General features: G+C 39.1%; 1 protein-coding gene across 2 annotated transcripts; it reads right to left on the bottom strand.

Annotated features, from left to right (window-relative positions):
* Positions 1-566: 566 nt before the first annotated feature.
* tdrd7a (tudor domain containing 7 a) lies at positions 567-12,981 on the bottom strand. 2 transcript variants are annotated; one of them, XM_008416032.1, is made up of 21 exons: positions 12,897-12,981; positions 11,926-12,144; positions 11,601-11,745; positions 10,733-10,880; positions 10,430-10,473; positions 9,517-9,557; positions 9,146-9,322; positions 7,299-8,021; positions 6,991-7,178; positions 6,091-6,283; positions 5,603-5,714; positions 5,288-5,499; positions 5,051-5,185; positions 4,780-4,863; positions 4,564-4,698; positions 4,347-4,457; positions 3,970-4,153; positions 3,227-3,378; positions 2,013-2,206; positions 1,714-1,874; positions 567-1,394 (listed from the first exon to the last, which is right to left on the bottom strand). In XM_008416032.1, the coding sequence occupies exons 2-21, from the start codon at positions 12,127-12,129 to the stop codon at positions 1,159-1,161; spliced, it is 3,579 nt and encodes a 1,192-aa protein (XP_008414254.1). In that variant the 5' UTR covers positions 12,130-12,144; positions 12,897-12,981; the 3' UTR covers positions 567-1,158. The 2 variants fall into 2 exon arrangements, with proteins under 2 accessions (XP_008414254.1, XP_008414332.1); XM_008416110.1 differs by having other exon boundaries at positions 9,517-9,554.
* Between the last annotated feature and the right edge of the window lie 1,389 nt (positions 12,982-14,370).

Genomic DNA, 14,370 nt, shown 5'->3' with positions numbered 1-14,370 from the left:
TTCTGGGCTAAAATTGGTTGGATTAAGGATAATAATCTGCTCCAATTTCATAAGAGAATCTGTTGAAAAAGGCCAAAAACCAAAATATGTTGGAAAAAAAATACAAGATGTACCCCTCCGCCCCCCACAAAAAAATGTCACTTTACCACACACAATTTTCTAGATTTTCCAATGAAATTTTATCCATGAGAACACAAAACTTACTAAGGCATCCGGTGATATTTTGCAAACAAGAAAAACCATCAATATGATTTCCTATTTTCACCTTTTTTTTTTAGCATTTTTTCGCACAGCGTTTGTGTCTGTAAAGAGTCAGACAGTATGCAGTGATAGTTTTGTTACCACCACCACTGATGAATTTGAAATATTTTTTGTAATTCCAAAAATGCCAGGTCAGAATAACATTTTAAGTCCATTTGTTTTTCCCTACCAGATTGTTACAACGCTTCTTCAATTGACTGAAATTAGAAAAACTACTTTTGCCTCTCTGAGTAGGCATAGAAAGCCATTCCAGAGCAGAGTTGGTGAGTAGTTGTGAAGTGAGTAAAGTAGGCCAACAGAGCTGCTGTCCTTTGCTGATGCATCACCAAAGTTTATTGAAAATGTTTTTACAGAAACTGTATTCTGTCATCTCTTTGCAATCACTAACTCGCACGTAACAAAAATCACGGTGAATACATCTCTTTCAAACAAAGTAAAACATTGGAGATATGAACCATAATGACAATCCAACAACTATGTACACACATGCACTATACTGAAGTAATTTGTAAGACACATATTCCCCAAAAGGTAGAGTATTGCATGCATAAACCACAGCAAACAGAAACGCACATTTATATGACATATTTGACAATTCCATATCCATGTTCTTAAATAATGGAAATGTAAATCCTTCCCTGAACAAATTTTACAGATCATAACACATCACAAACATTAGAAAATTACTCACACATATGTAAATCAAGCCTGATTATAAGCCACCTACAAAACAACATGAACAAGCAAACGCAGAGGAAGTACAAATTTTCCTTCCAAAGTAAAAGTCGTTCCGTGCATTTTACTTTAAAAAGAATCAAACCAAAAGTAGTTTGTGTGTGCATACAACTGTCAAAGAGCCCAAAAGTCTGCTTACTTTACCACCGTCTGTGTGCACACCTAGCTCGCAGCAGAAGACAGCTCATTCTCGATGTCGGCCAAGATGCTGTGAATCCAAATGTCCTTCTCCTCCGATGAGGTGTCCACCAGGTAAACAGTCAACCTGCGAGCCGACAGCTCACCTTTGACTTCTGATGCTTCCCGAACGCTCTCCACCTGCGCTACCAGCGCTCGCCGCTCCACGTGATTCCTGAACAACGAAGACGTCTCCTCTGACCACTGACGCTGTGCCACACCTGGAGGATTACACCGATACAATGGGATTTTTTTTTTTTATCTTTCCAACTCCAAGTAGACTTAAAACTCCTTAGGACTTTATCAATTATTCAATGATTTCTCTGCTTATTGGCGCTCAATTATTCATGAGAAAAAAAAAATTAAAAAACCAATAATTGTCCTGAAAATAGTTAGGATTTTACATTTTAAAATCCTAACTATGACTCATTTAGGTCTGCAACTAACAATTATTTTGGTAATCAATTTTTCAATAGATTTTTCTGATGATTGATCCATCATATTGTAAATAATTTACCTAAAAGAAAGTCGATAACTCACCTGCTAGTTGTGCAGCAATAGCCTGGAAGGACAGCTGTCTGAACTCCTCTATTAGAGGCTGGATTAGACTGCGAGGGACCAGTTCGTGCTTACCGTAGTCCAAATCATAGACAGAAACCAAGCCGTTTGAGAGAACCCCTTTCACCTGCACGCGGTGCCAACTAAGCAGAGATTAACATCAATAAATCAACTAACCTCACAACAGCAGAAGAACATCCTATATTTCAGATCTGGTTGTTGATTCATACAATTACATTTAACATATTTTTTTCCTCTTCCTGGGGTTTAGGTTTACTTACTTCTTGTCAAATTTGGCAGCATAGACATGTCCTTTCTGGATGTCCATTGTTGTGGTTGTATTTCCGCTCTGGTTGTAGTAAAGGACCATTTCTCCCCTCAACACCTCAAGTTTATGGAGGTCCTGCCAAAGCTGTACCACAAAGTAACCTGGGTGGCAAGCCATCGGCACAAAGACATCCATGTTCTGACCAGGCTGAAAAAAAAGGAAGGAGACAATAAGACGTGGATTTGAGGAAAACTGTAAATCTGTGTCTGCAATCGTTTTGTGCTTCTACTACAACAGGCGGAGGTCCACCAGGCTTTGGATCAGCACCGGGCAATGGGTAAGTTGGGACTAAAGTACTATAAATGTATGGTAGGTCTATTTCATTCCTACTAACTGCCAGAGGGTGGTGCTGAAAGCACTGAATCAATGTTCCCATCATCCAGAGCTTTCAGCACCGCCCTCTGGTGGTCAGTAGGGGTTCATAGAATCACAGTTACAAGCGCAACTTTCCATATTTCTAAAGTGGAGAATCTTTGAATATCAAAAGATATTTTGATCATATATAGCAATTAAAGACAAGTTTTTAATATTTTGATTGACTTTTTAAACTTTGACCTGGAGATTGATAGAAAATGAGAAAAAGAAGATAAAGTACCTTCAATGGTCAACAAAATGTTTCTGACGCCCMAAAACATTCACAACTAATGGAAAAGCCAAAAGCAACAGACTTGGATTTAGAAGAACGATACAGCATGTTGGAATGCTTGTATAATATTAACAGCAATGGTTTGTGTTTAAAATAGTTTTATTTAACAGATATTGAACCTCAAAGTGCAAAACTCAACCCCTTAAACCAGGGGTGTCCAAAGTCAGTCCTCGAGGGCCGGCATCCTGCATGTTTTAGTTTTCTCCCTGGTTTTACACACCTGCATCAAATGATGGCTCATTAGAGGCCTAAGCAGAACACCGACTTGCTGGGGAGATTGTTACAACCACTAGGGAGAGAACTAAAACATGCAGGATGCCGGCCCTTGAGGACCGACTTTGGACACCCCTTCCTTAAACCATTGAAGTAAAAATGCCTTCCCAAGGCAAAGTCACATTTAGCCCTGACTAGCTAAACCAGACAGGCACCCAAAGCAAACGAGCATGTTACTTATTATTAAAGGACATTATACTTTGTATATTTAACTTGCTCTTATGCAGAAAACAATCAATGCTACCCACCTGTGGAAGGTCTAGTGGAGGGGGTAATGGGAGTGGCTGCGTTCCCGTTTTCACAGCTGCATCGTCTTTGCCACGTGGCACAGATGACGTCTTCATGGGGGGACTTGGGACCGGGTTTCCCAGCGTCCACTTCTCCACAAGAGAACTGAGATCTACAAAACAACAAAAAATCTGCATCAGAAGGATTTCTTTTCAGGGTGCATTCACATTTGCTCTGTTAGTTCCGCTTTAATCAAACTGGTTCATTTAGGGAGGGTGTGAATGCGAGATTGAACTCTGATGCGGACCTAAAAAGCGCTCTCAAACCTTGGTGCGGTTTGAATGAATATGTAGATGCCTAGTGGGCTAGAGACTGCTCAAAAAGCATGAAGCGAAGTACAGGGCATTCTGGGTAAATACAACCAAATCAAACACGCGGGTTTGAAGGTAGCAGGAGAAACGGCTTGTGGCGTTTACCAAAGACAAACTGATAAAATCTAATGCCACTCCATTTTTGTTAATTTGTGAAGAAGGAAGTTGTGCTCGGTGTCATCTTTGGAGGTTTTCATGTCATTTCCCTCTGTGGTTCTTGGTGCAGCTCCACCACCGCCGAAGGGGAGGAACAGGTTTGGTTTGTTTGACACTGCAGTGTGAAAGCAAACCACACCAGCTGAAAGTTTAACAAATGTTGCAATTTTGCTTCCCAATCGAACCAGGTCTACCAGTCTATCAGGAGTGACAACACCATTAATGTCTAACGTTACCTGTGTCCACAATGTTGCTGCGAGTGCTGGTGACTGTGGTGTTGTTCGGTGACACAACGTTCTGCCACACCTCTGAACGAGCCAGGTGATGGTTGATGCTTTCATCTAACTTCTGACCGTCACCACCATCGAAGAGGTACATAAATACCACTCTGTCTCCTTTGCACTCTTCTAATTTGGATATCTGAAATAATACCAAGGGGAAAATAATAATTCAAAGTCAAAGCCAAATGTGCATTTTTATTTATTTTATGCATTTCATCAAAACCAAAAGATGATTTAGATCTCACCATATTAATTGATGACTTAATTTGAATTTTTAAACCTGAAATCCTAAGTTCTTTGATGAAACTTTCTGCCACTGTGACAGATACTACCTTCATTTTGAGCTCTTCTGCTGCAAGTAGAGTCTCAGTTATCAGCAAAAAGGGCTTCTGGCTCCAGCCTTCTTTTGGAACGGCGAGGTCAGCCAGTCGACATTTAACAGCCTACAAAAAAAGGACAAATATGAAAATTTACCTAACAGTAAGCAGATGGACTAAAAATATGGTTTTAAAGCAGATTTATGAGGAGGATTTAAAAAAAAAATCAAACCTGTGGCGGGATGATGATGTAATCCTTCAGAAAATGTCGAGGAATCTCTCGAACATCGGTGAATGTGACAGTTGCTGTGATGCTCAGGTCAGTGAAGAGAATCTCCATCACACGGTTCTCATGCATGTACATAATCTGCAATTTGAATAAAAATCATTGCAAGAAAAAAAAAAGACAGCTTTTTCTCTGTAAGCATGTCAACAGTCCAGCTCTTACTTCCGCTCTGGCCCATTTATTTTCGTAACGGCCTAAACACAACTTTCCGCAGAAGGGCCTGGAAACCAGGGACTCTGATGTGACCTTTTAGGAAAATTTAATAATGTAATTATTCACAGGCTGACAATGCAGAGAATTTAGCCACAATTCAAACTTGCAATCACAGCTTTTTTTCATTAAATCAAGTCAAGAGTCAGTCCAGCTCACTCCAATTTACATCAAAACATCTTTATCTCATGAAAATGAGACATTAGCTGAAAACACCATCTACCTGGGAGCTGAAAAATGCTTCCACATTCTCCAGTAGCCTTCTCAATCTGACTGTTCCTCTGCAGGGGAGTTGGCAGAAAATGGTCCCATCTGCGCACACGCTTGTTACAAACACATCTTTAAGGACGACGTTTACCTGGAGGAAACGAAGAACTTTAAATTAGACATTTTGTGTGACGGAGTTTAAAAAAAAAAAAAAAAAAGCTTGCATGAGAGTGATTTTGGTTTGTGAACATACAGACAGAGGGTTATTCATTGTACTGTCCTGCAGAGCCTTCAGGCACATGGTGTTAATGTTCAGATCATCATCTAGCGAGGTGTCAAAAAGCAGCGCCATGGGCACTTCGTTCTGTTGACGTGGCTTCAAGGATTCCATCCTCAGGATCTTTCCAACCGCCACTTTATCCAAGGCGGACAGCACCTGTGGGTGGGAGCTGAACGCTTCCAACTCTAGCAGGAGGAAGACAACGAGGATGTGATGCAGAACGAACGATTAACTGCTTAAAATATGCAAGGTGTTTGGGTTTTTGGTTCATTTCCACCATGTTTGCACCTGCTAGCCTGACGTTAGTAGCTTGGAAAGGCAGCGAGAGAAAGTCCTGATGGAGCTCCAGCAGACTGTTCTGACTGATCTCTATACAAAAGCCATAGTCCATGTAGAACACCTGGCAGACAAATGGGGAGAAAACAACATTTCCATATGGCCAACAACCAGAGAAGGGAGTCAGATTTCTACAGAAAACAGCATATTTGTGGCAACAATGTTGAAATCATTTCACTTTTCTAAGAATAGACGGAAACAATTAGGTTAAAGCAGCGTTTTTAGGAGTTGAAGCATTAGTGGGCTTTTCTTTCAAGTTGCAGGATGAGAATGTACATCTAGACACTGCCTTAGAGAGCAGAATGTATGAACCATTTGGAAAACATTCTTGAAAATATACCTTTTTCTGCTTTTGCAAAAATAAAAATAAAAAAGTTCAATATGCAAAGCTACTTTCGCCGAGGTGACTCGAGAGACGTCTTGAAAACTAAGCCAGTTACCTTGACCTTGTTGGAGTCCAAGATCTCCGTCACCTGCGCTCTGGCCACCTCACCTCCGTCCTCCCCTCTAATTGCTACCAGCTGACCAACAGCTGGGTTAGACACGGGACGTTTCATCAAGTTTCGGCTGTAGAAGGTCTGCATGATGCACTCCATGGCTTCCTGAGCATCTGAGTAGTTGTTACCAACATACCTGAAGAGAGATTAAAGCTCCTACTCACATTTGTTTTCATACGCTACTCCTTTTCTCAGGTTTATTTCCCTCCATAGTAACAACTTTATAGAACTAAAATTCTTCAGCAGGGAAGAGAAGTGCCGTTCTTAGAGCAGTGCTAATAGTAGCAGCGCTGACTGTTTTCAGGGGAGCTTTAGCCATCTCATAGGAGGCAAAGTGCGACATTCCTGGGGTCTGTATTGTGAACCAGCTTTGTCATCATGGCTCTCTAAAGCCTTGAACCCCGTAGTGTCGAGATTCTTTTGCACAGAATGGACGTAGCATACACTGGGTTGGCAATGGCAACAGAAGCGAGCCAATGGTGAAGAAAGACATCATGCAGTCAACTGACAATAAATGTGCACTTACCCATGATAGATGCAAACAAGCTAGCAAGGAAACATTAGCAGCTAATTAGCGCTAGTCACAGGACACAACAAAGATGTCTGCATGAAAGTTTTGTCAGACAGAAAAAAAAAATCCACGGAGAAAAACTACATATAATATATAAGACTATATAGGTCTCATCACAACAAAATTTAAGACTTGTGATTAATGCTTGTCGGGCCAAATTACTTTTCTTAAAAGTAAACTTTACTCTATTAAGACGAAATAAAAAATGAAGCACAGCAGGAATTCCAACTGCACTAAAGTCTGAAAAAGTAATTAGAAATAATGCACTATACCGGATGGTGAGAGCGTTGGTGCTCTTGGCCTCAGTAACCAACACAGAGGGACAGTCTTCGGGGGGCGGTGCCAGAGGTGGTGGAACCACAGGACCAAGTACGTCCAACCCAGAAGGGAGGGGGCTGATTAGAGTCTGCTGGCTGTTTGTCAGGTTCATGTTAACTTGACACGTGTAGTACAAAATGGCCTTAAAAGAAATGGAAGTCCCAGAAAGAACAAAAATGGAATTAATAAAGCAACAAAGTAAGCAGGAAACCAATGGGAGGTTGCCACAAAGGATGCAGCCAAGTCCGTCTCATTTTCTTACCCTCTTCTTGTTGTGTGGGAAAGGGTACTCCACAGTGCATATATCACACAATGACGACAAGTTCTCCAGGATCTCTTCAGGGAAGGGCATCTTGTACACATCCATGAAACATCTGGGCAGTGCATCGGCCCACAGACCTTGACTAGACTTGGAAAGGAGTTCCTTTATTTTTTCACGCATATCATCGGACACTACAGCAGGACCGGGTGTCGATGGAGGAGTAGAAACCGAACTGGAAGGTGAAGAGAACGTGGCTTTCAAGAGAGGCAAGACGTCACGGTCGGGGGAAGTGTTGGTTGATGACAGGGCAGTCCAGGTGGGAGCTAAAGGAGGAGTGCTTTGTTTGGGAGAAACGCAAATTTTAGAGTCGCCGTCAAAAGACATTGTGTGATTACCACTCCGGGGAAGTCGGGGACTCAGAGCCAGGTTTGGGGTAGGGCTGCGTAAAGTCACTGAAGGCAGTGCTTTGCTCGAAGCAGTGGGGGAAGATTGTGGAGGGAAAATAAAGGTGGGCTCAGCCAAGGGGCTTCTGGGGGAATCTCCAGTTTTAGAGGAAGGAGACCGTTGATGAGGTGTAGACGGACGAGAAGAAACATGTGTTGAATCCAGATGTGACCCTGGAGAGGAACGGTTGACATTGATGACAGGCTTGATTTGGGGGGTTATAGAGAGAGGAGGGTAGATGAGATGGTCGCTACGGTTACTGGTAAAAGTTTTCTCCACCTGAAAGGAGACAAAACCCAAGGACTGAAATCAGACAAAACCTTAAAAAATAAAAACTAGTAGGAGGGACAATATCAAACCCTACACACATAACTCAGTGAAATTGGTGGTGAACTGACGCAACAGAGAAGTAAAAATAAATAAATTTAAAAAATCCCAAGAATTGTTCAGTGCTGTTATGATTTGGTTCAAAGGCCGTGGAGCCAGGGTGACACACCACAACAAATCAAAACTCCTGACAGTAAAATTAGTGGCACACGCAGGAGACGCGTTAAAGCAATATTTCAACCATCATTTTGAGATGGTACAATTGACACACCTGACCAGCTGGTGCAGACACACAGACATTTTCAACTTTACGCACAAAGTTCAACATCAAAGAAATTAAACCAATAAAAAAAATTCCCATGAGAGCATAATCTCTGACCTGTACGTTGTAATGCATCTCGCTATACAAGAGCTGACAGCATTTTGAAGAGTTATGGAGGCTTTGTACCAGTCTGACCACTACAGGTCATAAACTGGTACAGAAGGACTGATTGCTATCCTCCTATTTAATCGATTGGGGGGGGGGGAAAACTTGTTCAGAGTCTTGTCACCGTGTGATCACTTCAAGAAAAGAAATGTTCCCTGATTTCAAAACTTTGGTTAAAGTGGGGCTTGTAATTCCAGTCTCCAGTGTGGGAACAGAGAGCAGATTCAGCCTTCAGAACAATTCAGATCCATGTGGACCAGGAAGAGCCTGTCACACTGCATTCTAGACACAACAGCTGAATCGTCCATAAATTAAGAGCAATTTAAGTGTCTTAACTTCATTATCTGTCTGTTTTTTGTCATTGTGGAAAAAAGTTATATGTATTCATCTGCTTGATGTGTGATGGCACAATGTGGATTCTCTGTTTAGATTGCTCAGACATTTGTTAATACTCCTCTCTTGTAGAAAAAATAAATTGCACATCTTCCTGTTTTACAACATGAAATAAGTCCATCCACTTGGAAATTTACTTCATTATTTTAGCATGAGACTGACACGTTATCTACAATGTGTGGATGTTTCAATCTAAAGACTACCAAAAGGACCATTGTAGTTATAATGTTGCATAAATTCATCCCAAGTCACTCACCGAACAGATATGTGACCACTTCTCCAGATCGATGAGTGCCTGAGGATGGAGCTTCTGCATGAACATTTCACTGTACTTATCCGACAGCTTGGACATCCACACTCCACTAGGCCATCTCTCTAGAAGCTTTTTTATTTGGCTCTGCACTAGTTCTGCATCATACCGATCCAGATCAGTCTGCATGAAGAAAGTCAATGTCAATATGACCAATGGAATGTGGCTTAATATTGTATGTGCTCCTACATATAGGTGGACATTTTCTGGTACACCTAATCTCACTGGCCATGTTAGTTAACTACCAGAAAATTCAACACAATGTGCAACAGCGCTTAAATATAAAGAAGAAACTCCTGAGCAGGTAAATAAAGTACCTGCGGTTTACTAGGGACCAAGACGTCTTTCGGAGGACCTGCTGAAAATGGGACAAAACGAGTCAAAAGATCTGCAACCAGCCTGCATGTACAATCACAGCGCTCTCTCTTATTAGCAACTGGGAACGGTTAAGTTTACTGCAAATCGAGTGTAGTTCAGGAACTGTCCTAAGACTAAAAGAAATCAGAATAGAGTTTGTGGCAAAAACTACATTAATAAAGTCCTTTGCAGCTTAAATTTAATCTTTGAATTTACCTTGAAAGTCTTAATATTTAGTCCAATCTCGTTCTCATGAACTCATCATGACTCATCTTGTGAGCTTTACCTTTGTTTCAGTAATAGTTCTTTACATGATATAAACAAAGCACCATAACCAATTATGAAACAAGCGATAAACCTTACATTTTGTCAAATCGAGAATAATCAAATATATCAATCAATGTTCCAGTTATTAACCAAAAGAAACTCTAAACAGGTTTGTTTTTAGACAAAAAGCTACAGAAAAGAAAATTATTTGAATAAACCAACAAGTTCTGTAGTGTTTTGCAATTTTCTAACTAGTCCTATGCTATCCTGTATACTGTGTTTAGGTCTATAAAGGTCAGCAGTGCTCAGCAACAAAGCAGAAGTCAAACAAGATCGTGAGATCAACCGCAAGAAGATGAAAGAAAAGGAAAACAGAGTAAAGACACAAAACACAAAAGATGTGAAATTCCAGGGGAGAGCTCAAACTTTCCTCAAATATTCAGGTGTCAAATCAGCATAGCATCGCCACCTGCTGGGCAAGAGTGTAAAACTGGAAACCTATATGAAAGAGGCAGTCGCGCAGCTGGTCCGAACACAGTATGAATGTTAAAACGGAGAGAACTTAAAATAATTAAACTGGGAGGGAGGGAAATAAAATAATTCTACCTCTGGGACTCTTGTTTGTGGGGCTCATAGAAGAATTTTCTCTCCTGTTGAAACAGTCGTTTAAGTACAAGCTTACAAATACAGGAATATTCATATTCATCCGATTATTTTATAGTTTGAAAACCAATAACTGTCTTTACATAACTTGTTTCAGCCTTTGGTATAAATTCAGACCGGTATGCATATAAACTACATATTTTTTATTTAAGATAATGACCATTTACATATCTGGATGCACAATTGCTTAAAAAATAATTAAACAGTTCAAATTAAAATAATTCAAATGTGCTGCAACAGGTTGACCTGCTATGGACGACATTCTCCCTTGAAGCTGCTGATGGAGGCGTCACTCTACGTTCCACTGTGTGTCCGCCATGCGCTCCAAAACGGTTTCCCGTCCAATTAGAATATCTTCCAGCAGACGGCTGGCGAAGAGAGGACCGTGGAGTCACTATAACAATTAAAGGAGTAAAGAGTTACTGAGAAAAAGGACGGAGATTAAAACTGGGCAACTCTACACTGTTTGGCTCAAACAAAATTAGTATGTGTGCTTTGTAGTTCTTTGCCAAATTTTTTTGTTATCAGCCGCACTGGGCCTGATCAGCTCATCCTGACATAAAACAGGGCTTCCCCTAGTTTATTATAAACCTGGCGGGCCACCAGGCTTTACTTGTGCCCCTACCAGGCTAAGCATTGCTTATTTATTAAAGTCTTTTTAAAATGTCTGCATTTTTTAAAGATTTTCTAGTTGTGTTCAGGTATTAATCTTCCAATAAGGCATAATTACCTAGTGATATTTTCAAATTTCCTGTCAACTTTAAACATTTTTTAACTCAAAAGCACGACGGCAGCTGGATGAATGACTGCCGAGCGCCCAACCACAAGGCTTAAGTTTTCTGGTGGAAACCTTGTAAAATGTATATAAAATAGAAGTTGTCTTCAAAATGCCTCAAAAAATAAAATTAATACAAAATTCAACAATAGTTCACATTTTTGTAGATTGTGGACTCTAATGCATAATGCAAGCAAAATAGTAGAATTGTGGCTTAAATACAAGATAAATAAAAATAATATCATGGTAAAGAGTGAAACAAATATTTCATTACACAGAGAAAAATATTGCAAGCTTTTACTTCTTGCAATTAAGGTAATGAAAACAAATGCCCCATACCATTAAGCATGTAGGGATTGAAGGGTTTGTATCTCATCTTGCAGTTGACGAACTGGGAGGACCCGGATTTCTTTGAGTTCTTCTGCCTGGCAACCAGCTCAGCAATGTGAGCCGTTTCCTCCAACACATTAGCAAAGCATCTCAGCTACAGAACAGATGCAATAACAGGATTACCCAAAAGTTCTCAAGTAACTTTGCAAAATGTTTTGAATACATTTTTAGATACTGGATTTACTTTGGACAGTAAAATATGGCTATGACGTTTCTGGCAATTGCAGTGGTTCAAGTTTGTTTTGTTTATGAACAAAGCAAAACGAGCCAGTACCTCTCCCATGCGGTTCTCCAGCCTCACCACCGAGGGAATGCTTCGGAGGTAGTTTTCTAGGTTGCCAAAGCCGAGTTTTTTCAATGGGATGAACTCTCCACATAGTGCGCGATACTCTGACTGGAGGTTAGTGACGGACACACCAGTCTTACTAGACTGGAGAACAGCCATTAACATTTTCTTTATGGATTCACTGTCTGACATCTTAATTGGCAAAGTCTGAAACATAAAAACAAGACAAGGCTAAAATGTTGTAAAGTATACAAACACAACAATAAAAATTTTTAACAAAAAACAAACTCTGGACCCTATTGAATTTTTGCTTCCATCATGTACATGCACCACAACAGCCCTGTTAGATGAAATGCAAGCAGTGACAATTCAGACAGAATTGTATTTGAATAAATTTACTAACATTACTGGTTTAAGCTATTTCTGCAAAAAAAAAGCTTTTAATTATTCATTTAGAACCTGTCACATTTTCAAACACTGCAAGTTTAAGAGAAAGTCTTAGAAAATGACAAATCTACAAACAAAATACCCTCGATCTTCATAATTATGTAGAGTTCCTACCTGAAAGAAACGCGGTAGTTAATTAGCATCAAAATCTATTTTTCAGGGAATTACAAATTTTAATATTTTATTGTAAAAACGTTTAAGTTTCCTTATTTGTGTATAAGATATATTATGTTGGCATTATCATGGCTCCAAAACCGGAGCAAACTCGGTTTACTGAGGAAAAACAGCTTGCCACGTGAATAGCTTCGCAGTTTGCTAATGTTAGCTAGCTGTATTAGCTCCTTAGCGGCTAATTCTCATTTTTAGTTTCAATCTTATGATAGAACTAACTTCCCCATCTCGAACTACAGATAATTGTAAACAAACATACCCGTTGGTTAAAATTATTTACAATATGAAACTCAAAACATTACAGTAAAGCGACAATTTCCTATTTTAAATATGAAAATTACCTGTTTTAATTTAGGTTAGCAAGCCGAACGGTTGGAAAGAAAAGGTTGACACCCCAAAGTTTAAAGACGCGGCGCCTGATTGGTCTGCTTTTTTAACTAACCCTAAATGTGAAATTTTAAAACTTAAATTTTAAAAGAAATTATTTTTAGGTTTTTTTTTACATAAAAAAACAAACAAACACTTGCTTTAACTTTTTATGTCTTGTTAAAAACACACCATTACCACACTATTTTTCTTAATATGTAAAAATGTGCTTTTTTTCCCCTCTTTTTTTTTACATTTGTCGAAGCCCACTTTTAGTTTAACTATTGCATTTCAATGCATTTACTGTGCTTATTTTTAAAGTAAAAACATTGGTTATACCTATATAAAAAAGCTTTGTCATAGCTTCTAAGCAACTTTTATTGGAATAAACATCGTCTGAAAATTACATATTTTCCTATTTTCTCTGAACATTCTGTGAAAGTTTGCTTCGTCATTCACAGTGTGACTTTCTGGGAACTATCAGTAACATTTAGATACAGGGCTTAGCTAAATTTAATCTTTTCATGTGTCACATGGAACACAAGCTTCTACTAATTTGGGATTTCTTGTGACAGACCAGAATAAAGCAGTGACTAATAGTCAAGAGAAAAGAGATACATAAAAAACAAAAAATTGTAAGTAAAAATCTGGAACATTTGGCGTTCACGTTTTATTCAGCACCATCTATGGTCACAGCTGGAAGTCTTTTTTTTTAAGGTATTTCTCTGCCATCTTTTGTTCATTTAGAGACTGACATTTTTGGCCAAAATAACTTGCACTCAGTCAGATTAAATGGAGAGCATCTGTGAGCCTCAGCGTTCACAGAGGCAATGTTGGCTCTGTCACACATTTCATAGCTCATAGATGGCAAAAAAAAAAAAAAAAAAAAGATCACGTTGGTCTTATTTAATCAGAGCACTTCTTATGGTATTCTTATACTAGATTCTTATTTTCATTTTATTCCCTGAAGGCCTGGTTCCCTCTCTGAGAGGGTTACTCACCTTATCAGTATAATAAGTAACTTTCATTCTGTTTTTTTTTTTTATTAAACTTTTTTTTTWATTTTTTATAAAACTGCAGTTAGGAGAGATTAAGAATAATTTCTTATTTACAAAGGCAGGACCTTTTTAAGAAAAGGTGGTTAAGGAGCAGAGAGAGCAGACAAAATGTACATAGCAAAACAAAAAACAAAAAAACAATAGGCTACTTTGTCAAGTTTCTTCCCTTACTAACTTTTTCAAGTTAATAAGGGAAGGAAAGAAAAGAAAGATTGGGATATCAACGTGAACATCATTTGCTTGTAAGACTATGTATTATTCATTTTTTAAACTTTGAAATCTGTTCACATTCGTTCTTGGGTTACTTGATATTTTTGTGGGTTAATGACAAGGTTTCTTTGTAGGTTAATAATTATTTCATTCTTTTGTTTTGCTTCTGTGGTTTGCAAGA

Source organism: Poecilia reticulata, linkage group LG1 (assembly GCF_000633615.1).
Source record: "Poecilia reticulata strain Guanapo linkage group LG1, Guppy_female_1.0+MT, whole genome shotgun sequence".
Classification (NCBI taxonomy): Eukaryota; Metazoa; Chordata; class Actinopteri; order Cyprinodontiformes; family Poeciliidae; genus Poecilia; species Poecilia reticulata.
This window is presented reverse-complemented; position numbering and strand designations above follow the sequence as displayed.

What these genes read in the sequence shown, in the direction of transcription:
- tdrd7a (XM_008416032.1), bottom strand. Translation starts at nt 12,129, where the DNA reads ATGTCAGACAGTGAATCCATAAAGAAAATGTTAATGGCTGTTCTCCAG. An exon ending in TGGAGAACCGCATGGGAGAG is followed by an intron (nt 11,746 to 11,925) that starts GTACTGGCTCGT and finishes TCTGTTCTGTAG; the next exon opens with CTGAGATGCTTTGCTAATGT. An exon ending in TGGTCCCTAGTAAACCGCAG is followed by an intron (nt 9,323 to 9,516) that starts GTACTTTATTTA and finishes TTCTTCATGCAG; the next exon opens with ACTGATCTGGATCGGTATGA.